This window comes from Staurois parvus, unplaced genomic scaffold (genome assembly GCF_062004578.1).
Source record: "Staurois parvus isolate SC_StPar_1 unplaced genomic scaffold, SC_StPar_1.0 ptg000162l, whole genome shotgun sequence".
NCBI classification, from domain to species: Eukaryota; Metazoa; Chordata; class Amphibia; order Anura; family Ranidae; genus Staurois; species Staurois parvus.
This window is the reverse complement of record NW_028317958.1, coordinates 78,355-103,562: the sequence shown is the minus strand read 5'-3', so window position 1 is coordinate 103,562 and position 25,208 is coordinate 78,355. Positions and strand designations below refer to the sequence as shown.

Here is a 25,208-nt window from a genome sequence, read left to right as displayed (position 1 = left end):
CAGTAACCACAGGCAGTGCATGATGGTAAATATAAAGAAAGTTCAACCCTTCCTATATAACATTATTGAAACTTGCCAGAAGCTAAAATGATGAAAGAGTTCTTTTTTAAATAAGGTATATCAAATTTAAATTGTATTTTATTACTTACTTAGCTGTAAAAGTGGAGCTCCACTTGTAAGATTTTCTATGTCATAGGGAACCTCTAGAAATGGTAATTGTATTCTGAAATATATACCTTTTGCATGAAATTCCTCATGACAAATAGCAGTGCGCTTCATGTGTGTAGATCCTTCTGTGTTTTCCGTCTTATAGCTGTATATGTGCATTGTTAAAACTGCTAGTGTCATGAAGTTTACAGTGAGGTTTGGTTGATGTCATTACTGTGTTGCTCACTGTTCTCCTTGCTGGAGGGGAAGCTGTACCTGAGGACCTGCATTTTGTGGATCTGTGCTTTTCACACCTATCCTGCTTCTTCTTGAATATTACCCCACCAGTCAGTGGGGTTCAGACCTAACATGAAGAATCAAAGGCACCTCCACACAGAGGCACAGTACAGAACAAGATATGGTAAGTCAATAATGGTAAGGAGATCAGCTGTACAGAGACCATAGAGAATAAAGGTGTCTAGGAGCTTTTCCCACTGCGTGTCTTTTTATGAGCAGAGCTTCCACAGCCTAGGTCTTCTTAAATAAACAGACCAAGCAAACCTTTTGTGTACATTTTATGCAACAACTTTATTTGGGTCAAAATGCAATTACAATATAGATTGTCCACTTAGATCAATACATTGTTTACATAATATGCATTTAATAGTAACTACACCATTTGTGCTTGGATTCAGTCAAAAGTACAGCAAAATGTACAACAAATCAATGGACTAGGCAGATCACATCATCTATGATGCCCTGGGTTAGTATTAAGGACTAGTAGTTTCATTACCTATTTATAAATTCTTCATTATTGATATGTTTTCATTTTTGTTTAAAAAGATCAAAAACCAGAAACATGGACCACCAGATCATTGGCAGCCAGTTGCCATAAGGCCAGATTAAAAACCATATTGTTGATGAAAATATAACAGAACCTCTTTATTTCTGTATAAATACCTCACGTGGTCTCTGGACATGGCAAATTCATTATTCGGTGATCTAGACACTAAAAAACTGAGATGCGGCAATAAGGTTGTCTTGCACTAGCTTACAGTAAAAAAGACAGCTAATGTTTAATGAGAGCACAGTTCAAAAGATGAAGAAGCTAAACCAGCGGAGACAGCCATTTTGGAAGCTGGCTATAAAGTTGTGAGAATGCAGCCTATTAATTATATTAGGTGCAGCTGCAAGAACATACCTCCTAACCTTCTCAGAAGGGTTAGAGGTACATAACTTTTAGTTCAAATTACATGTAGGCAAAGCACACTCCACTACTACAACCCTAGTTAATGAGAATTCATATGCAGAAAAAGATTGTTTTAAAGCCCAAATCCATGTTTACTAAGCCCCTCACCCTCCCATCTCCTTTAGGGATTTTCCACACATGTTTTTTTAAATCTCATTTTATGCATACCTTAAATCCTGCAGTCTTTTGGTGATGTTGCGGGTTCCTCTAATGGTGGTTGGGTGGTCTTTACTCCTGGACAGTGTGGCTCTCGTATAATGATGTGAGAACTGTGCTGTCCTGAAGTGCTTTGAACCCAGGCCAGGGTAATGTCCATGACGGGTTTGGTCCACAGGATGGGTTGAATCATGCTGGGTGTTAATACATCATGAAATGTAGTTTTTAAAGAAAGGAGAGTAAGTACCTGAAATAGACTTGGTTTCAGTTTCTTGCACTTCCCTGTACACAGAGAGAAGACGCAGCACAAGGAACTGGTCAGCTGTGCTTCAGTATTAATTATTATCATTATACCGGATTTATGTATCACCAACAGTTAGCACGGCACTTTCTCAACGTGCTAACAAGGAACATGCTGCTAGGTGGAAAGAGCAGAGTGAAAAAGATGAGCTCATCAGTCTGCTGCTTCTCTTTTAGTGGCCAGTCACAGGCTGGGGTAAGGACAAGACCTTACAGTGTTACTTATCTGCTGCAGAGAAAAATCAGGTCTGTGCTGTGTGGAAGAGCTGTGTAAATCACAAGAAATACAAATTAAAACAGCTTCCATGTATGTATTTATCTCCATTTAGCTGTTTGCCTGGGGTTCAGCTCCAAACCCACTGATTATTTATTTCACCTATACTGATGTTTATATGAGATCCAATAGAGCAACCATTCTCAATGAAGGTTCCATGGAACTCTAGGCTTCCTCCAGAGGTTGCTAGGGATTCCTTGAGCAGAGGTCCATCTGATGGTGCCGGCATAGTTCCTGAGTCAGTGCCACTTAGCAGAGCCAAAAGCATGAGCTTTTTAACTGCCTGTACGGGTGGCATTCTGACCATTACTGTATGGGGCATTTTCCCCACTGACTTCCAATAAATTGTCCTTTTTTAAGGGTTTCCAGAGGCCTTAAAAATATTTCAAAAGTTCCTCTGGGGTAAAAACGTGAGAAAAGCTGTATTAGAGGGACATTAGAGAAGAAAGGGATGCAGGGATTTGGTACCAAAGCAGGGACATTTGGAAGCCATAGGACAATCCTTTTCAGTTGAAATTGTAACCACAGGGAATAAAGAAGGGTTCAATTGTCCAATGGGCTATGAGATATTGGGCCTGAGTGTAAGTGGGATGGCCATTTATTACCCGGTTGTTAATTAGTATCCTAATATTAATATTAATATGTTGGGGCTTGTCAGGTGATATGGGATAAGACTTAATGAAGTGAACCTGGGTCTGATTTACCACAGTGTGGAGGACAAGTGTACCTGTTTGCACTCAAACATCTAATCGTGTGCAGAGGAATATAAAAATTGAGCTTCTTTTTCACAAGATGTTTGAAGTGCGCATAGGTTTAGTCCACCTCACACCAAATTTAACCATTCTTGTTCTGTGTATAATAAATCAGCCTATCACTATCTCACAATAGCTGCCAATAAGGACACTTAATGTTCAAGCTCATTGGGCATGTTACACTTTTTGCTGAGTTTTCAATAAAGGAAAAATACATGGACAATAAATCACATCATTTAATGTAGGCCAACACATTTAATGGGCTTGTAAATGCCCCCTTCATCAGGACTAAAACAACAATCCATATTACCAGTAAATGAAACAATCATTTTTTAGCCCTTATTGTTGTTCTAGCCCTGATGAAAGGGGCATTTGCCTGGAGTTTGCATGTTTTCCAAGTGCCTGTGTGGGTTTCCTCCAGGTACTCTGGTTTCCTCCCACACTCCAAAGACATGCTGGGAGGTTAATTGGCTCCTGTCTAAATTGGCCCTAGTATGTATATGTATGAATGTAAGTTAGGGACCTTAGACTGTACACCCCTTGAGGGTTAGGGACTGATGTGAATGTACAATATATGTATGTAAAGCGCTGCGTAAATTGACAGCGCCATATAAGTACCTGAAATAAATTTGAAGGCTCTTGAAGCACCTTGACAGTCATATAGGGAAATAAATGTCTTGTTTTGTACTTAGAACAAACACTCTGACCTACAGCTCTGTGGCCTTTTTTCTTGCTTTCGGTGCTGTTTTGCTTCCTTTCATAGACATTCACTAATAAAAAGGAACCTAACATAGCACATGCCATCTTCAGGTCCACAATTATTGTAAATACAGGCCTTGGTAAGAATGCCCTGTGTTAAGTTCTAGGTCTTTGGAAGGGTCATGTAGGTTATGGCTTTGGTAATCAGATGAAGACTCTCCCCTATAGTATTACATTTTGCCCCTGACTCTTTCACAACTAAAGGTCAGTGATGCCTAGCGGCCCTGGCCAAATTCTGCAGTGTCAGCATGCCTTGGTTAAGTTGAAAATAACTTTATGACACACTTATATACCTCAATAATTTTATATATATTTTGAAGGCAATATGTAGCCTCTATCTGGTACACTGTTTTATTAAACAGGAAATCGTGCATCCTTCTTATCAGTGCTGCACAGTATTGTGCCTTTCTGATCCCCTGCAAGTCTATTTCTCTTACCTATGCAAGTCTATCAGAATAGGTCTGTCGGGCTGAACACAATAGACCATTTGACATGAAACATCTAACCAGAGTAACCAGAGACCATTTGATATCTACCTTGACTTTATTTGAATTGTGTGAGCTCTGGAACAGCAGTTTTTCTACTCATGTACAAAAGAAATTTATCTATTTAGTATATTAATTTAATTGTTATTTGGTAATGTTGATATGTGGCTTCCAGATTCATGTTTAATGTCAGTTTTAAGAAAAGGCCAGCTTTAACATATCATAGTGTACAGATGCCAGCAGTGGCACTCATAGCTGTCAAAGGCCCCCTGTGAATAAAGAATTTTTTTTGGGACTCCCATTCAATTATTGCTCAAGTGCAAACACTTATTTATTCTGTTTAGATAGATACACACATGCAGGCAAAGAGCATCCTTTTTGATTCCCCGAACTCTCATGATCTAACATGCAGCTGGGATCAGACAGAGCACCACTCAGAACCCAGCACCCACCTGGCCCACATCTGTTATAAATGGACCCCTATCTCCTAGGGTTTCCTCACGCAGATGCAGTTTGCACCAATGGTATGTCCTCCTTAGGTAACAGTAATATACCTGGGCCTGTCCACAGCCACAAATATCAAAATCCCTAATTCCAAGGGCCTATTTAATATCTGAATCCTAGCCCTCAAAAATAGGCCGCACACTCTGCCAAGAACATTGTGCTGCCAAACAAGCTGCTGATAAGGTCTGTGCTTGTAATTCACGCTGGAAAAAATATAATTGTAGGTCCAGTCCACTTCTGGTTTGTTCACATTGTTGCCAGTCAAGCCCTGATGAAGGGGGTGCTTGGACCCTTGAAACACGTTGACTACGTTTTTGGATTGCACCCCTTACTTTCAATGGAATAAAGTTGTATCTGAACCTCGTAGCAGTGGTGTGGTGTTTCAATTTCAATTCTTGTTACAAGAACATTGGCTTGTCTTCTTCCTCCTCTGCTTAGCACTTTTTTGTGCTTTAGTTTAACACATAAATATTTTTTGTGCTCTTAACGTATACATATATTAATATATATATATTTATATTCCCTGGAGATTAGCTACAGTATACCATAGACTGTAAACATATACCACAGTAACTTGGTCCTCGATTCACACATACAGTGGAAATCACAACTCATCAGATATACATTGGGCGATGCTGATGTCTGCTTCTGAAAGATTGGTAAAAGTACAAAGACTTCACAAGTGTTCCTAACCTACCAGAAAAAGATCCATATTGACATGGGTGTTATTGGGTTCACATGCACAAATTTCAATGCGGTGGACTAAAATTTGAGTCTGGAAAGGCTCTTAATGTCCCAAGGTAAGTAGTTCCATATACACAGGTCCCCATTTACGCTGGGTGAAAAACATTGTGAGTTTCGCATATAGAAATACCCAAAACTACAACGAATAGTTCAACTCTGCACAATGATACGGCATATATGGTTACAGTACAGCATCTGTTTCATGTAACTGTTAAAAAGTTATAGTATGGAGCAATAGTAACAGTGTCCAATCATACTGTACAGAATCATGCAAAAAAAAAATGCAGGCAAAAGAGGAGTAACATCAAACACGCAACTTCTGAGAATAATGTAGCATGCAGGAGTCCAGGGAAACGGTACTAATAATAGCACAATAAAATTAGCATTTTTTGTCACATATTAGGGTGTCTAGGTAAAACACAATGAACTGGTATTTTCTACATTAATGATCTTCACCGTTTCCTATACGTACTAGAATACCATGATCCACCATCTGTACTGTGGCAGGTTCAAGAAACCGCACTGAATTTGAAAAACACTGTATCATTCCTCCCGGAATTAGACCTTGTCAAGGTGTCTGTGGTCAGCATAGAGGAACACATTAAATCTGGTTGGCAAAAGATGTTGGGCCGGTTTGGTTATACCGTGACTGGTTATAGTTTTGTTGTCCAAGTCCACCGGGCTGTCCAAAGTTTGGCTGCTGGCCAAAGCCTCCTTGTGGTTGATTGAATGGTGGAGTTGGTCCATAGGGGTCTTGATTGTATCCACCCTGGTTTAAAGATTGGCTACCAGACTGTTTCTCAACTGGTTCTTGGGGATATCTATTCCCAGAAGCATGCCAGCCTGTCTCCTTGAAGACAAACCATATGTTTCCAGCCCACAGAATAAAATTCAGGAATCCAAACACCTGAAAGTAAAAAAATGAAACTGTATAAGGCAATGTATACACATGTAAGGGAAGACAATGTATACACATATAAGGGTGATTTAAACTAGAAATTCAGAACCATGATTAATATTTCAAAGCATCTCATACTTTTTGAAAACATTGCCTGTATTTTTTTACTATTGTAAAGAAATAAAAGATACAATGAGGTTTGTTGAAAATCTTCCTAATGACAAGCTGATGTCCCCTAGTGAATTTTTTGCAAGTTTTGTGGAATGTATATTGGTTGTTATGCCAGGGGATGCCCGGGCAATTCATTTAGTCAGCTAAAAGTGCCTCCAAATATAAAAATAATTTAACTGACCTAATTAATTATTTTTAAAAACATAAACACGATCTGTATCAGTATGGACTGGGCTATCGGAAATAAATTAATATTTACTATAATATGTCACATACAAGCACACATAGAAATAAAGTTTTTCCTGTCCACAATCCCATGTTTGTGATTTATGAAGTTCTCATAAACCTAGACCAGGGGTTTTATTTAACTTTTTATCCTTACACTCTATGTATCTTGCCATAGGATATTGGCCTGTGTTTACTAGGTTTCAAGTTTGTCAAACAGATACCATTTGGAAAACAATAAGAAAAGATTCTTTTACACTTCAGGTATGTAGATAACAGCAACACCATTGTCCATAGGATTTGTTCTGCAAGCAAGCTTGTTTACAGACCCTCAGCAGTTTCAGTTGAGAAAAAAAGAGAGTCTCTGATGGGAAAGTTAACCTAAAATGAAGGCATTTCTCTGATATGTTTGAAATCTATCTCATACAGTCCAAAAATAAAAAAATGATAACATTTCTGACAGGGTATTGTTATATCTTATGAATCACAGTAATACTAGATTCACTCTGCAGCTCTATACATGTGAACAATTATATAATCCATGAATACAACTTCAATAAATCTAATATCTAAAAAAATACTCAGTGCAAAAATAATGCAATTCATACATAAATCCAATTAAAGTGCTCTGTGCAAGTGTAAAGTACTCCAATTCATAACTAAAAAATAAGTCTAAGAAAGTCCAATTCACAAAGTGCTCCATGCGCTTTGCATTTTTTTTCTTCTTTATCCAAATATGTGATCACTCCACCATGACTTACTCCCAATTGAAATTTGGGAATGTATTTATACTGGCATTGTATATTATTTTCTATTTACTGTCAGGAGTACAAAAAAGAACATTTTTAGAAAGATAAATAAGAAAACAACAGCAGTGAGCGCTAATCCTGATAGCGGCTGAGCACTCTAAGCAACCGATAAAACTTAAAAGCAATAACATAAAATAGTGCAGCGCTGAAATAGTGACAATATGACAAAAAATTGTCCACTAAAAGTCTTGTTCATATGAACGTATCCAGTGTCAGATGTGAATTCAGAATTGGTGATCCGTGTGGAAATGGCTGGAAAACGCACTCACCAGAAGTAAGACACATAAACGCAGTGTGCATTTAAAGCTCATGGGTCATCAATCCAGAGGGAAGTAAAGCTGGTCCGGTTACAGGAATGGTGGGTCCCTCCTCCGCAAATGCAGCAACAGATCTTCCTTCTCACGATTAGAAGTAGAATTCCAAGATCCAGGTTCTGCAAGCAAAAGCTGATGGAGGTGAGTATTCCCAGCTGTTACATGTCCATTCAGAAGATCTCAGCAATGTCAGGATAAAGATACTGACCCAACACATATTCACACTGTCCTAAAACCAGAATCTTTCAACCAGCCTTCTCCAAAAATGTGCTTCTTCTCTTCAACATGCCCCAGTACAAGACAGGCAGCTTGTCATTTGGAAGACACCCTCTTCCAAATGACAAGCTGCCTGTCTTGTACTGGGGCATGTTGAAGAGAAGAAGCACATTTTTGGAGAAGGCTGGTTGAAAGATTCTGGTTTTAGGACAGTGTGAATATGTGTTGGGTCAGTATCTTTATCCTGACATTGCTGAGATCTTCTGAATGGACATGTAACAGCTGGGAATACTCACCTCCATCAGCTTTTGCTTGCAGAACCTGGATCTTGGAATTCTACTTCTAATCGTGAGAAGGAAGATCTGTTGCTGCATTTGCGGAGGAGGGACCCACCATTCCTGTAACCGGACCAGCTTTACTTCCCTCTGGATTGATGACCCATGAGCTTTAAATGCACACTGCGTTTATGTGTCTTACTTCTGGTGAGTGCGTTTTCCAGCCATTTCCACACGGATCACCAATTCTGAATTCACATCTGACACTGGATACGTTCATATGAACAAGACTTTTAGTGGACAATTTTTTGTCATATTGTCACTATTTCAGCGCTGCACTATTTTATGTTATTTTTAGAAAGATGTTTTCTTTTATTTTTAGCCCAGTAATTATGATATATTACATATTAATATTTAGCATTCTGCTTTTTTCACTAGCAGGTAGAGCTAGGTAGCCTGCGTAACACATTTTCCAGTCTCTCTTTTGCTTCTTTGATGTGAAGCATGTTGCTTAAGCTGGTCACATCCTCAGGTAGAAGACTCACTGAAAAGTATATTAAATGGGTCAGTCTGCAACTTAACTTACACAGCCAAAGTCTCAAATCAGGTAGCTTCTGCTATACTGCCACCTTATCTAACCCACAGTACCCTTGCAACCTATTTTTTTTTATGTATGAAAGGGCACATGACAGATTCCTTTTAAAGTAAACCTCTATTGGACAGCAAAAGTAGTGACTGATAGACTGTATGGGCAGGTGTTTGTGGACACCTGACCATCGTAACTTACATGAGCTTTTTAAACATCTCATTCCAAAACCATGGCCTATGTGGTTATAACAGCACCCACTTTTCTGGGGTGGTTTTCAGCAACATTTTTTTCCAATTCATTCCATAGGTGTTCCTCCTCCTCCTCACCAAACTGTGTCCTTATGGGGCTGATTTGGTACACCGCGGCACAGTCATGCTGAAACAGAAAAGGGCCTTCCCCAAACTGTTGTCACAAAGTCAAAATCATACAATTGTATGTTGTAGCATTACCTCTACCATTCACTGGAAACCCCGGAACTCAATAAATTAGAGGAATGTCTACATACTTTTGGTCATATAGTATGTGTGATGATCAAGTTTCCACAAACCTTTGGCCATAGAGTAGAAACCATAATGTGCTATACCTTACATCTGAAACACAATAGGGGGAGATTTACTAAAACTGGAAAGTGCAAAATTTGGTGCAGCTGTGCATGGTAGCCAATCAGCTTCTAAATTCAGCTTGTTGAATTAAGCTTTCACAAAAAAAAAAACTGGGGGCTGATTGGTTTCAGTGCAGAGCTGCACCAGATTTTACACTCTCCAGTTTTAGTAAATCAACCCTAATGTCTCTAGCACACGACCTAAATTCGACTGATGTTTTATATGTAGGACCTTGCTTGCAGAAAGATCCTGAGTAAAAAACACAAGTTATGTTCAGTGAAGACCTTACACCTGATATGTACAGGCATGTAAGCGTGCATATGGACATACGTAAAATATCTATTCATCCTCTTCTAGCTGCCAGCATTACAATTTATGTGTATCTGCCTGTATATACTTGTGTATACATGCATATGTGTGTAAATTATTTCACTCAAATGTAAAAACATATATTTTTTTACAGATCTGAATGCATCGGTGCATTATAGATTTTTACGCAGCTGTGTGCATTGTCATATATACAACAATGCAGCCGTGTCAGATCCGTATATAATAAAAAACTACTAAGTGCCCCATTTTTTCATGCCGTGTGCAGGGGGCCTAATCCTGCAGTTTATATTAAGGCTTCGTTCACACATTGGCAAACTGTTGCAGCAGGGTCCCAGCAACTTCAATTGACACGCTTGGAAAGCAACACCAGCTGCCAGATGCACCGTGTTGTATAAAATTTACTGCACTGCAATGCAGCTGTGACAATGTGTGTAAACCTGAGCATGCTCAGACCATGCAAGATTGTAGGTAGGTGGTCAGAAAAAATGGATAAACCACCTGTTATTACTGCCCGTTTGCTGCCCATGTCAGCAAGGCCCTAAAGAATATGTCAACCCAACATTTCAAGTTCCTGATATGTGCCCAGTGGTGTATTTAGCTCTTGTATTGCCCTAGGCAACACTAAAATTGGGCACCCCCTACCACCACCAGCACCTCTGGCTCCCACCACCACTAAAATTGGGCTCCACCATCACCATCAGCACAACCCCCACCCCACCCCTTGGTCCCCGCCACTAAAATTGGGCACCCCCCACCATCACCAGCACCCTCAACCCCCCCCTTCCCTGAACTTGCCACCACCACTCTCTGCCAAACAAACCCTCTCCCCTGGCCCCCGCCCGCAGAGAGAGTTAGTCAAGCACTAACCATAACCTCTCTGGAGCTAAGCCCAGTGTCTTCCTTCCTTGTGCGGGAAGCTTACACCCTCCAGTAGCGAGCAGCCTCCTCGGATTCTATGGAAAAGCCTCACAGCCTCACCAGGTCCCCGGGCCATCAGGCGGACCCGCCCCCCCGTTGCTGAAAATTGCCACCCTGGGCAAACGCCTTGTTAGCCTTACAGTAAATAAGCCGTTGTATGTGCCTGCTGTACCATGTACTTGTAGGAAAAGGTATCCCGTTCTCTTTGTATTGTTTCCTTTGTGTGAAATATCTGGTGTTCCTATCAGTCCTTCAGCTTTCCTATTAAAAACTGACCACAGTAGACATTAGAGCATACCATAGTTAGTTTGCTGGCAGTGCTGTGAACTTAGCCTGCTCTCCTCCAATGATTAGATTTCTGCTGACACGCCCCTTTCCTGCACAGCCATTCACTGGGAAGACAAGTATGCTGCTGTTTCTCCTCCCCCACCTCTCTATGCAGCTGAGAACAGAGTGTATGTAATCACTTATAAAAAAGGGGAAAAAAGGTATGTATATTTTTTTTTTATTTCTATACACAAATGTTTTGCCTTTCATTTCTATTTACAAAGTGAGGGTTCACATATACCTTAAAGGTAACCTCTGCTCATCAAATGTTGGGCTTGGTTTGTGGCAGAGATCCTTTAAATTGGACTGGAATCCTTTCTTTTACAACTAACAGTATTTCCAGCTTTAATTAGAAGAATGCATCAGCTCACTAATGGGAATTATTCTGACTGCTGTTGACGGAGTTAAGGAACATTTTTCCCTCTGGGAGGATAAACTGTCAGCAGTAATGTAGTTTTTTTTATTTTGCTTTTTTTCTGGATCAACAATATCCAACTAAGAATTGTAACAACTTAAGGAACCTTCAATTTCTGTCAACTATTTTATCATATTATAAATTAATATAGTACAATATACTGTATATGTACAACATTATATTACATTATAAAGAACCAGCTGACCTTTTTCTGTCCGTTCTAAATCATTGAACAGCTTTATAAAAATGGTACATTTGGTGACTTTTTTTTTGTATGGCTCTTTGAGAAAAAAAATGGAATCTGATTGGTTGACAATAAAGGCAATTCATTCTTCCACTAATGATTTTAAGCTCAGAGGAGATGTTCCTAATGACCCTTCAATAAATAATAATAATAATCTTACACAGAGAATACCTGGGATCGGCACTCCTATGGAGAGAGAATGTTTTATCTCCGCCAGAGAACACCCCAATAAAATAAAGCGTTTAACGGCTTTGTGCCGTCCTGCGGAGATGGTGTATAGTGTCACCTTTCAAGTTCAAATTGAATTTGGTGATGAATGAAGATGTGAGTGACTCCCTCATCTATTATTCATCTCCCTGGTACATCTGTCACATGCCTGGCATTTATATTCAAATTATTGAGTGTCACAGGAAAATGTAATCTTAAATGCTTTTTAGATTAAATTTCTAGACTGTATGTGTTCTAGGGGGGATTATAATTAGTTAACCTTGACACCGCCTGATTTATTGTGCCTAACCCAATTCAGCATCTCCAGAAGTGTAAAATGTTCCTATATCTGGGTAAAATATTAGCACCTTGTTTAAAGGTGCTGAAATATTTGTGTAGTAACCAGGGGTGGACTGACCATTTGGAAACTCGGACACTGCCCGAGGGCCCGGGGTCAGTAGGGGGCCCCATGAGATGCCCCTGGTACCTTTTTCATAGGATTTTTTGAGTTTGGGCAAAGACAAAGGGGCCCCATGATCCCCTATTGCCCAGGGGCCCCATGAGTTGTCAGTCCGCCCCTGGTAGTAATGATGTTCGGGACTCAGTAAATAAACTGACCATATAGAGAGGGCTCCCCTCTCCCAGCCGGACCGTATAAGATAGAAATAAGGAGCGACCCCAGCCTATGCTTCTCCACAAACCATGCCTCTGAAGGATTTCACTCTGACCATCAGGACGAAACACGTCAGGAGGGCATGGTTTGTGGAGAAGCATAGGCTGAAGCAGCTCCTTAATTCTGCCTTATACAGACTGGCATTGTTCTCTGTATGATACGCTTGCAATTCTTGTAGGCGTGCATCTGGACGCTGGCACCCCCATTCCTAATGACCAAGGGAGAAATCTCCTCTCTAACTTAGAATGGCACTCCAAGTTCTTCTTTCTCAGTAAATAAATTCCTGGCAAACATCTAAAAAGTTTTTGTGAGCAGTCAACCCTAGGCTAGGTTCACATCTGTGCGGGCCGCACCACCTGCACAGAGAAATGCGGATCTGTGGGCAGGTGCCATTAGTTCTAATGGCACGCCGCCCGCACTGGAAAATCCGTACTGGGAACCGAGGCTGCGTGTCACGGGGCACTGGAGTCCATCCAAATGAATGGGCTCTCGTGCCCGCGCAAAACGCGGCCTGCATGGCCGCATATATGTGAACCAGGGCTTATGCCTGTCAAAGTCTATGGCAGGCTGAAATATGTTGCGACTGGACCAAGTGGTACCTAGATTTAGGGTAATATGCATTCAGAGATGTATACCGGGAACACAGGTGATGTGCATTCGAGGCATGTCCTGGCACATGTAGGACCCTAAGGGCCCATTCTCACCAGAATACAATGCGAGAAACCAGCATTCTGTGCATGTTTCCTGCACCGCGTTCAAAATGCACTGCAGTTCCGATCTGCAGTGCATGTCTATGTCAATGTTAAGTTAGAGACATCCCTAATACTGGTTGAAAATACAGTGTGTTTGCCTGCAATGGATAGCATGGTACAGAAATACCAGTGTTGGTGTAATAAAGCAGCACTAAAAAGCACTAAACTCTTTCAATTAGCTATTTTTATTCCTTATGCTGCTAGTATTAGTAAATAGATAGGAAGGTATATTATTCTTACTTGCTTAACCCCTTCATGCCTAAGGGTAAAACAAATCTTAACGCCTAAGCACAATTTTGCAACTTTGACATGTGTTAGCAAAACCGCACATACAGTATCATCACATCTACTTTGTACATCCAGGTGAATTATACCTTGTTTTTTTTCAGGACAAATTGGGCTTTCATTTGGTGGTAAATGGTAATGGATATCTTCTAATTTTTTTTTTATTAGAAAAGGAAAACTGGCCCAAAAATAGTAAGTAGTTGTTGTTTGTACCCATACTACGGCCCAGAAACAATAGCACACATTTTGCTTTTTTTTATTCCTGACACTGATACTAATTTAAATATTAAAAAAAAATACTGACCCTGACCCTAGACCCTGACCTTGACCCAAGCACAAGCCCTGGCAGTGATCTACATCAAACTTTGATCTAGGTATTTTTTTAATACCAGAGGACAGAGAGAGATACAATGTTTCTCTCTCCTCCATTTAGAGAGAGAAAACACGGAGGCAGGCTTCACAGTGACTGATCACTGTGATAACCAATCAGAGGCTATACAGCAAGTAGATGACCTGAAATCGGGGGTTCCGGGTCCCGATCGTCAGTACAGGACCCAGGACTCTCAGTGAGACAGCGGTCTCTGTGCTGGAAGCTGCAGCACAAAGACAGGTACGCAAATGAGCAGCCCTACGGCATAAAGCCCAGTGCAGGGGTTAAACTTTTCTATACATTTCTTCAATTGCTTCCTAGTTTCTGTCCTACACCATATATCCTTGGAGTCTTCACAGACGTTTTTTTTCTTGCATTTGGAAGAGAGACTTTCTGAGCCTTCTTGTCTGCATGCCTGAGCTAATGGCAGATGGATTCACTACTTGAATCATCTGCCCTTACTCAAGATGGCCATGGCTAGAAATGCTAGGGGAATGTTTTCCAGCATAATTTCTCATTCCAGTAAATCATGGAGACACAGATGAATGGGTGAGTTTGGTTTGGATATTAAAAATGGATTAAACAGTGTTTTCAGTTTAGGGTGCTTAGATTCAGTTTATTTCCACCTTAAAGACAAGAGAAGAGAAATTCAGCAGCAAATGCTAGCCAGAGCTCATGGAATGGGGAAAGAAAGCCAATATACTTTCTACCAATGTAATATTTATCTCATGTCAATTGCAATATTCATCTTCTGTGCATGTCTAACATTTAGACGCTTGCTGCTGCTGTAGTCATCTGTGCGATCAAAAAACACAGACAGATCAGTATAAAATGATAGGTTGGGAGTTGTATGTATTGTGCGGTATAAACGTGCAGCACTACTGTATTTACTCTGTGCTTCCAACTAAACATATAATATTTTGTATTTGAACCTGAATTTGACCTGGCAACAGCCTCTTGCAGCCCCTGTGCAGCAGGGCTACAGTGTGAGAGGGAGAAGCAGCACAAGGAGCCAATCAGTTCATATACTGACAAAATGCATGCTTATAGTCAGAGAAAGCAGAGAGATGAGCTCATCACTGTGCTGCTTCCACTGGGCTTTATAGGTAGGTCTCAAAGTTGCTCAATGGTGGGGTTTAAGGGGGTTTTTGCACAACATTCTTAATGGTAGTCCCAGCGTGGCTTACAGAGGATTTTTCTTCTTCCTTCTAACTAATCCTTGTTTTGCCAAGACCAGAACATAAGAGTGTAATATTTACCTACTAGTTGGCCAATATGATTAAAGTCATGACCATGAGCATAGGCAGCCCTGAAGATTTTCGCTCTGCTTTTGTGTGCTTGTTACCAACCCTTTTTCACAGGTTTGTCTAAGGCTTGGAAGTTGAAAGGCAACTTACAGATACTCCAGTTATAGGAGGGTCAGGAACTCAGGTTGTGTTTGCAGCACACTACTTCCCAGTTCCATTCTGTTAGGGGAACCCCTTATCTTGAGAGGCTCCTCTATTCTTTAGCTCCAGGCACTGTACAACCACCCAAATCTACACCGAAACCAGTGGGAAGCTGGAGATTTGAGTGGTCAGTTTCAGTTAATGGGAAACCAAGCACTTAGCTCCGACACGGTGCCCACCTTGTACAGGCCAACTACCCATTCCCCATATTACCCTTCAACACCTTCTTCACCCAGGTAATGGCTATATCATTGCCTTCTTATAAATAATGGGAAACTAGTCCAGCATACTTGGCTGCAGCGAATGTTTCCTTTCCAACTTGCTGATTGTGTACATCTGCAATGGCTTCTCATAGCAGCCATGTATACAACATCATTAACTACACTGGGCACAACAATTCCAATAGCAAAGTTCAGGGAACATCAGATTTATCTTACTCCTCAGAGAGCATTGTCAGTAGCAGTAGGTGAGTCACAATACCCATATGTAGCTCATAAGGCATCCATTCCCAACTTGGGTAATTTTGACCTTTCTACCAGGGAAGAAAGCAATTCAGCAATAGTAGTAGTTTTGCAGTAGTAGTGCATGAGCTACCGTGTTTCCCCGAAAATAAGACATCCTCCGAAAATAAGACCTACTTACAGGTTTCCTTCTGGGTGAAATATAAGGCATCCCCCCGAAAATAAGGCCCCCCTATAGCTCTGTCTCGTAATGAAAATTAATTTACCGTAAACTGGTTGCTAGGGCCGCCCCGACTGGTGTCTAGCAACCAGTGATGTCACTGCAGTGTGGAGGCGGAGCAGAGGTCGGAGTGAGCGGGAGAGAGATGCGTGTAGAAGAACAGGAGGATCAGAGCGGACGGGACGCGGTGAAGGTGGTGAGTGCTGGTCTGTCTCTGGTGACACCGCCCTCATGATGACTGAAGGTTCTCAGTCAGTGGCAGACCCTGCTCCAGCCCAGGTCCAGGCCCCAGCCAGCCCAGTGACAGTCCCCAGGCAGGCCCCAGGGGGGAAATGTCTGATAAAGGGGTGGGGGGGATGTCTGGTGAAGTTGTTCAGTGGCACAGGGGTGGGGGGAGGGGGATCACTTAAAATGACACAGGAGGATCAGAGGGGGCAATCAGAATTACACAGGAGGATCAGAGGGGGCAATCAAAATGACACAGGAGGATCAGAGGGGGCAATCAAAATGACACAGGAGGATCAGAGGGGGCAATCAAAATGACACATGAGGATCAGAGGGGACAATCAAAATGACACAGGAGGATCAAAAGGGGTTACTAAAATGGTAATTTCCTTTATTTTCATTTAACAATAAATGTGTACCGTATTCTTCTTCATGGAAAAACAAGACATCCCCTGAAAATAAGACCTAGCGCATCTTTGGGAGCAAAAATTGTCTTATTTTCGGGGAAACAGGGTAGTCATCTTTCCCAAGAACATGGGCCTTTTATGTTTTTGACAGTAGTTCTCTTCCTGACCCCTCTCAGAAAAAACTTTATACCCCCCCCCCCCAGTGAGCATGGGTAATTGACAGGAGGGTACCCTAGCACCCCTAAGTGGGACTACACCATAAAGGGTACTTACATCCTATTACACGCTACATGCCGGAGCAGCCAATTATCAAGCCTCAACATTATGGAATGAAAGGGAGTGAGTCATGTGCTCATTTAAAAGTAAACCCATTGCTCTGCCTTGCATGGGCATACCATAGATACACCATAAATGAAACCCCCTACCCCTAACACCAATTTAACCTAATTCTTAACACAAGATTAGCCCACAGCAATACTTACCTTGTTCTATGCTTGAAGAAGCAGTTCTACAAGCAACCAGGCTTATGCCAGACACAACACTAAGATGACAGCACTAAAAACCACTGATCTACTTTGTCTTCCTTTTGCAATGCTTAAAGACCAACTCCAACCAAGCGTATGATGATATATTTGGTCACCACATGACCTCCTTTATTTTCCATTTCTAACAGTTATGGCAGGGGAGTTCCTACTTCCCATACATGGGTTCATTAATTGCAATCAAAGTCCAAAGCAATGTCACTTGCCCCATAACTGGCAGATAAATAGGGTCTTAAAGCAGAGGTCCATCTTTAATTCAAAGTTGGCAAAACCTACTCCAAAGGATGTATGCCTCCAGCAGTGTCAGTATAACATTTCCTGGTAGCCAAGATGAGGGTGCCACTTTTCCAATGAAATCTGTAGGACTAGGATGTCAGTCTGGCTGCTCAGTGCTACAAATTCACGAGGCAGTCAGGGTAATGCAGAAACTGCTGCAACCCCCTGGAAGAGAGCACCCAGGGGTGCAAATCTGTGATTTTTTACAGCTGTCAGTAAATGTATGTTAGAAAAATTGTATGTCAGTAAAAGCCAGTCCTTTTTGTCAGGCAGGTCAGTGTTGGCATGGCAAGTGTAAGAAAGAACCCCTTGACATCTTGATGCAGAACCACTTACTAAGGCAGAGTTTGTTGGCATTATTTTTAAATAGAAGCAGGCTGGAGCAGGTGGCGGAAGTAGCATGCGACCACATATGCTAGTCCTGCTCCTCTAGTTCCAGGTGGGGAGTAATCTCAACTGTGCTCTGCCTGCCACCTCTCTGCATAGATTGGTATTTGGAATCCAGTATGAAGCACACCCCTAAAACCTGCACTTTGCATGTAGCACACACTTGAACACTGCACTCTGTATGCAGTACACACCTGAACCCTGCACTCTGTACGTAGCACACACCTGAACCCTGATCTCTGTACGTAGCACACACCTGAACCCTGCACTTTGTACATAGTACACACTTGAATACTGCACTCTGTATGCAGTACACACCTGAACCCTGCACTCTGTACGTAGCACACACCTCAACCCTGCACTCTGTACGTAGCACACACCTGAACCCTGCACTCTGTACGTAGCACACACCTGAACCCTGCACTCTGTACGTAGCACACACCTGAACCCTGCACTTTGTACATAGCACACACCTGAACCCTGCACTCTGTATGTAGCACATACCTGAACCCTGCACTCTGTACGTAGCACACATTTGAACCCTGCACTTTGTATGTAGCACATACCTGAACCCTGCACTTTGTACGTAGCACACACCTGAACCCTGCACTCTGTATGTAGCACACCCCTGAACCCTGCTCTCCATTGCTAGTGTAGGAGGTGATACTGCTGCCTCTTGAATGTGTTTTTCATTCCAGCCAAATGGTAATTTTGCATTTAAATACTGTGTCATAACCACAAGCCAAGCAGTTGACAGGTGGCTTTGCCTGTGAAACGTCACATGTTGCGTGAAAATGAACGCACTATGTAGCTAAGCACTGAGGCCATGGCAATATGTACTCACCTAAGCAGGTACTTTGTTCATTTAGAGGTAGGTGGTCAGGGAGCTGTTCTGTTTAATCATCCTCTTTTAGTTTTTCAACTATATCCCAGCAGGGTGGCTGATAATTTGTCATGCTGTGTTGACTTTTTACATGTAAACCAGGCCATTTACCTGTTGGGGGCATTATCAGTGTTTACAGATTTAGTTTATACTGTTTAAATATGTTTTAGTTTCTAATAGGAGTTCTGCAATTGATTCAGGCTGTCTGTAAAAATTGTGCTCTGTCAGTAACTTTTCCATGTTCTGTCAGTAAAAAATTTGCGGGCCATTGTCAACCCTGAAAGAACCCAAGTGGAAGCATCTTCTGCCTTCTCTCAGTCTGGGTCTACAGGCTCTAGTTGAGTAAAATTAACCCACTTAGCTATCGAGAAAGAAATGAAATGCCAAATTATTTCATTCTTTGGTATAAAAAACAAAACATTTGTTTTTCCTACTGACTTCTACTTAGTTCTGGTTCTCTTATGCAAAACCTAATCTTTGCAGATAACTTTGGGATGTGCTTCCCCGTGGCCCTCCATGTGTGGTGTGGTGGGGGTATCCGGTGCGGTGTGGCGTGGCGTGTTCTGTTTCCTTCTGACAGGGGACGCCTATATAGATCTAGTAGGTGCAGACCTACTGCGGTGTCATGCATGCATGCCATATTAAGGCAACATTTTTCAGGTGATTACTAGTTTCATTGGCCAATTAGTCTGCCATTTCATTTGGCTTTTCAAATATATGGGAATATCTGGGATTCTGGTTGGGGTGAGATTATATATGTGATCAGGTCACTACTTTACTCTTGCCGGTCAGATATGCAGGCCCAGCGAAATAAAAACGAGAAGCGCACAAACCTTGCGCATTACCTCAGTAAACAGAAATTTATTAAAAATCAGAGCTCTGATGAAGAAGGTCTGGCCTTCGAAACGCGTCAGCTGAACTGAGTGCTTACCCCCACGATGGGACTCGCGCTGGCCCTCTATCTCTGAAGTCCCTGTGAGGACTTACATGCCTGATTTTATTCGCTGTTTGTGAGTACCTTTCTTTTTAATAAATTTCTGTTTACTGAGGTAATGCGCAAGGTTTGTGCGCTTCTCGTTTTTATTTCGCTTTGCAGTGTTGGTTGGGTTTCCCCAGCCTTGTTTGGAGCTGTACAACCTTTGAAGCACTGGTGGCCGCTGTTTTTTTAGTTCTGGTTCCATCTATTTGCCACCTGCCTGGGTCCTAGAGCGCAGAAGAATTCGTGTTTAGATATGCAGGCCCACCAGTGTCCTAGCCATCCGCTTTCCTCCTTATGTTCTTGTGGAGATAAGCTTGCTCTGTCTGTACTGGAAACCAAAAATCTATATATTTTCTGGATGGCTCGCCTCCAGCCCTGGTCCCCTATGTCCGCCCTCCAGACATCTATGCCATTGACTTACTGTCTCCACTAGCATTACTCTCCCTCATATTCAAACTACAGTCCTGAAGAAGCCAAATGCACAGGAGAAATGTGTTGACCGTATTTTGAAATATATGTATGTTGTCACTATGTTCTGAGTGGTTATCCTTTACTATACAGTGGGGCAAAAAAGTATTTAGTCATCCACCAATTGTGCAAGTTCTCCCACTTAAAAAGATGAGAGAGGCCTGTAATTGGCATCATAGGTAGAACTCAACTATGAGAGACAAAATGAGAAAAAAGAGAAAATGAGAAAAAAGAGAAAAAATGAGATTTGGAAAGAATTTATTTGCAAATTATGGTGGAAAATAAGTATTTGGTCACCAACAAACAAGCAAGATTTCTGGCTCTCACAGACCTGTACCTTCTTCTTTAAGAGGCTCCTCTGTCCTGCACTCATTACCTGTATCAATGGCACCTGTTTGAACTTGTTATCAGTATAAAAGACACCTGTCCACAGCCTCAAACAGTCACACTCCAAACTCCACTATGGTGAAGACCAAAAAGCTGTCGAAGGACACCAGAAACAAAATTGTAGACCTGCACCAGGCTGGGAAGATTGAATCTGCAATAGGCAAGCAGCTTGGTGTGAACAAATCAACTGTGGGAGCAATAATTAGAAAATGACCACTGATAATCTCCCTCGATCTGGGGTTCCACGCAAGATCTCACCCCGTGGGGTCAAAATGATCACAAGAACGGTGAGCAAAAATCCCAGGACCACACGAGGGGACCTAGTGAATGACCTGCAGAGAGCTGGGACCAACGTAACAAAGGCTACCATCAGTAACACACTACAAGGACTCAGATCCTGCAGTGCCAGACGTGTCCCCCTGCTTAAGCCAGTACATGTTCAGGCCCATCTGAAGTTTGCTAGAGAGCATTTGGATGATCCAGAAGAGGATTGGGAGAATGTCATATGGTCAGATGAAACCAAAATAGAACTGTTTGGTAGAAACACAACTCGTCGTGTTAGGAGGAGAGAGAATGCTGAGTTGCATCCAAAGAACACCACACCTACTGTGAAGCATGGGGGTGGCAACATCATGCTTTGGGGCTGTTTCTCCGTAAAGGGACCAGGACGACTGATCCATGTACAGGACAGAATTAATGGGGCCATGTATCGTGAGATTTTGAGTGCAAACCTCCTTCCATCAGCAAGGGGATTGAAGATGAAACGTGGCTGGGTCTTCCAACATGACAATGATCCCAAACATACCGTCCGGGCAACGAAGGAGTGGCTTCGTAAGAAGCATTTCAAGGTCCTGGAGTGGCCTAGCCAGTCTCCAGATCTCAACCCCATAGAAAACCTTTGGAGGGAGTTGAAAGTCCGTGTTGCCCAGTTCCAGCGCCAAAACATCACTGCTCTAGAGGAGATCTGCATGGAGGAATGGGCCAACATACCAGCAACAGTGTGTGCCAACCTTGTGAAGACTTACAGGAAACGTTTGACCTTTGTCATTGCCAACAAAGGATATATAACAAAGTATTGAACAAAGTTGAACTTTTGATATTGACCAAATACTTATTTTCCACCATAATTTGCAAATAAATTCTTTCCAAATCAGCCAATGTGATTGTCTGGATTTTTTCCCCATTTTTTCTCTCATAGTTGAGGTCTACCTATGATGCCAATTACAGGCCTCTCTCATCTTTTTAAGTGGGAGAACTTGCACAATTGGTGGCTGACTAAATACTTTTTTGCCCCACTGTACATGAGGGGCGCATTGTGCTCAACTTGATGTGCTTTGTTCTTATTTTCTCTTTTGAAGAGTATCTTTTGTAATACGGGTCCTATTATGGATATATGATTCTTTTATGTCAATAAATGGCTATATATATTTTACTGTGTCGTCTCTTACTGTGCCCAAAGAATCCAATGCCTTACCATACTTCAGTTATTTTTCATTTCAATATCTACAGGATTTGGCACTAGGAAGCTTGTTTTGATCATTTTTATATTTGTCTATATTTCATTATGAGTTAACTTGACCTTTAACCACCTCCCCCCCATATAAGGAAATGACGGGTGCAAGGCAGTTCTCTTGTTCTGGGTGGACGTCACATGATGTCCTTCCACTCTAACCGCGTGTGCGCAGCTCTGGGGGTGCACAGCACGGCAATTGGTGGTGCGCTGTGTCCCTTGGACACAGCGGATCACCGATCAATGGAAAGAGCCAAAAACATCAACTCTGTCATGTGATCCGCTGTGTCCAATCACAGCTGACCGCATGTAAATAAGGAAATGCCGGTTATCGGCATTTCTCTCCTCACGAGCTGTCACGCTGACAGAGGAGAGGAGAGCCGGTAATCGGCATTCCTCAGAGGGGACATGTACACTTATCATCTGGGCACTGATGATCAGTGTAGCCCCATCAGTACCACTTGTCAGTGTCCATCAATGCCAGCTGTCAGTGCTCATCAATGCCACCTGCCAGTGCCCATCAGTGCCACATCAATGCCACATATCAGTGCTTACCAGTGCACATCAATGCCACATATCAGTACCCATCTGCTCTGCCTTTCAGTGCCACCTATCAGTGCCAGTCAGTGCCACCTATCAATGCCCGTCAGTACCACCTATCAGTGCTGCCAATCAGTGCCACCAATCAGTGCGAGTCAGTGCCGCCTATCAGTGTCAGTCAGTGCCACCTATCAGTGCGCATCAGTGCCGCCTATCAGTGCCCGTCAGTGCTGCCTATCAGTGTCACCTAACAGTGCCAGTCAGTGCCACCTAACAGTGCTAGTCAGTGCCGCCTATCAGCGTCAGTCAGTGCCGCCTATCAGTGCCGCCTATCAGTGCCATATATGAGTGCTGCCTTACAGTGCCCATCAGTGATGCCTGTCAATGCCCATCGGTGCCACTTACCAGTGCCTCCTCATCAGTTTCATCAGTGCTGCCTATCAGTGCCCATCACAGCAGCCTCATTAGCACACATCAGTGAAGGAGAAAAATCACTTGTTTGTAAAATTTTATAACAGAAACTAAGAAAAACTTTTTTTTTTCAAAATTTTCAGTAGTTTTTGGTTTGTTTAGCAAAAAATAAAAAACCCAGAGGTGATTAAATACCACCAAAAGAAAGCTCTATCTGTCTCAAAAAAATTATAAAAATTTCATATGGGTACAGTGTTGCATGACCGCGCAATTGTCATTCAAAGTCCGACAGCGCTGAAAGCTGAAAATTGGCCTGGGCAGGACGGAGGTATAAGTTCCCTGTAGGCTAGTGGTTAAAGTCATAAAAGCCATTTCTATGATCCATGGCATGACAAGGTGGTAATACAATGCTTACAGTTTCCCCCCTCACCCTCCTGTCATCTGAAACCAACTTACCACTGAAGTATTCAGGCTTGACATGACAGGACTCCGCACTGACGTACACTTGTTTGATGGCTGTTTACAAGCTGATATCAATAACAGAACCTCATCGGGATCTGTGGCCACTTTTACATCAGAAAGTCCTTTAGCCCAGGCCGACGAGCTCACCAGCCACATGAAGGAGAAGACCACAGTTACGATAAAATCCTAGGACAACATAAGCATGTTAGGTTTATTCCAATATACAACAGTAAGCTCATAGTACCCCATATAATTGATAAAAAGACACAACAAAACAACAAGTTTCTAGAACTTGCAGTGAGAAAGTATTATGGTGCACAAGCCATTTGATGTTTGCATATATCCTTTGTTCTATATTAGAAAAAAAGATAGAAGTATTCTGCTTGGTTATTAGATCCCAATTAAAGAAGAATTCCAGGCATTGGTATTTTATGCATAGTTACATTGGTCCAGTTTGTGATGTCCTGAATAAGCGCTAGCAGCAGGAAACACGTTGACTGTGCTTCCTTGCTCCCATGGTGTCCATGTTTGCTGTATATGTCATTTCGAAGAATATTAATAAAAAGGATGCAGTTTTTGAGTGTGCAGCCCTTTGAATCCTATTGCACTTTTTCCATGTGGCTGAATGAGCAGTGCCTGCACCTGAATACATAGGAGGTGAAAGGGACTGTGTGGCAGAACCTGCAGCAGCATCATACATATTTTACCGTTTGCTATTTATTATTGTTTATTTGCTCCAAAGTCTTTTATTACTACAAGTTTCAAAAAGAAATCAAGCCCCAGAAGACGTCATCTATGACGAAATGTGTCGGAAGAGCTTGCTGTGACGTCATCACGCAAACCAGAAGTCAACCATTTTCTGTGTCCCATGTGGAATTTGATGCAGCGATGCATTACTATTTTACATTTGTAAGTGCACTATTAGTGACATCTGAGGAGCACCGGTGGCCCATATGGATTATGATTAGATGTGCATTCTGACTCTTATGTTTTTGAAAGTCATTAAAGTCTGGTAAGCAGATTTTAAGTCTCAGCTTGGTGATGGAGCACTGTGAAGAGGTGTTATTTTTTGAAAAATTTCACAAGAGACTTTATGCCTTTCTGAATATTGTATTTTTTGATCTGCACAAAATTTTGTTCTATTTTTTTTTCTGCTATACACTTTTTATTCATTTGTAATAGCACAGCACATTTCATTTGGGGCTGTGAAGAATATCTCAAAGCGTCGTAGAAGCTTCTTTATTCACTTTGGTTTTTTCCCACTTTATTGGACACTTAGGATCCATGTACACAGGACACTTCGGAACGATGGAAACTGACTGCTGGAAAACGAAGGTTAAAAAATGTCTATTTAGCCGCGTTTGCATACCGCATTTATGCGCGTTTATGAGTGTTTACGTTTAGAAGCATTTTTTAAAGATAACCTCAGGTGACCTTCCAAAATGCCCAGAATGCACTGAAAAATAGTAAAAAATTAACTATTTCAGACATTTGGAGAGAAACAGAGAGAGCAGAAGCAGAGAGAGCAGAAGCAGAGAGAGCAGTATTTGTTGAGATTAGCTGTCTTTTTTTTTTGTGGTGTTTGGATGTGTTCCAGCTCATTTCTGTGGAG

General features: G+C 41.9%; 1 protein-coding gene across 1 annotated transcript in view; it reads right to left on the bottom strand.

Annotated features, from left to right (window-relative positions):
• Positions 1–709: 709 nt before the first annotated feature.
• Positions 710–25,208, bottom strand: part of SYNPR (synaptoporin) — an 85,099-nt gene continuing 60,600 nt past the window's right edge. The window contains exons 4-5 of the mRNA XM_089676032.1: positions 23,591–23,782; positions 710–6,277 (exon numbers count right to left, since the gene is read on the bottom strand). Of these exons, the coding sequence (XP_089532158.1) occupies positions 5,972–6,277; positions 23,591–23,782 (498 nt within the window). The 3' untranslated portion in view covers positions 710–5,971. The remainder of the gene's footprint in view (positions 6,278–23,590; positions 23,783–25,208) is intronic.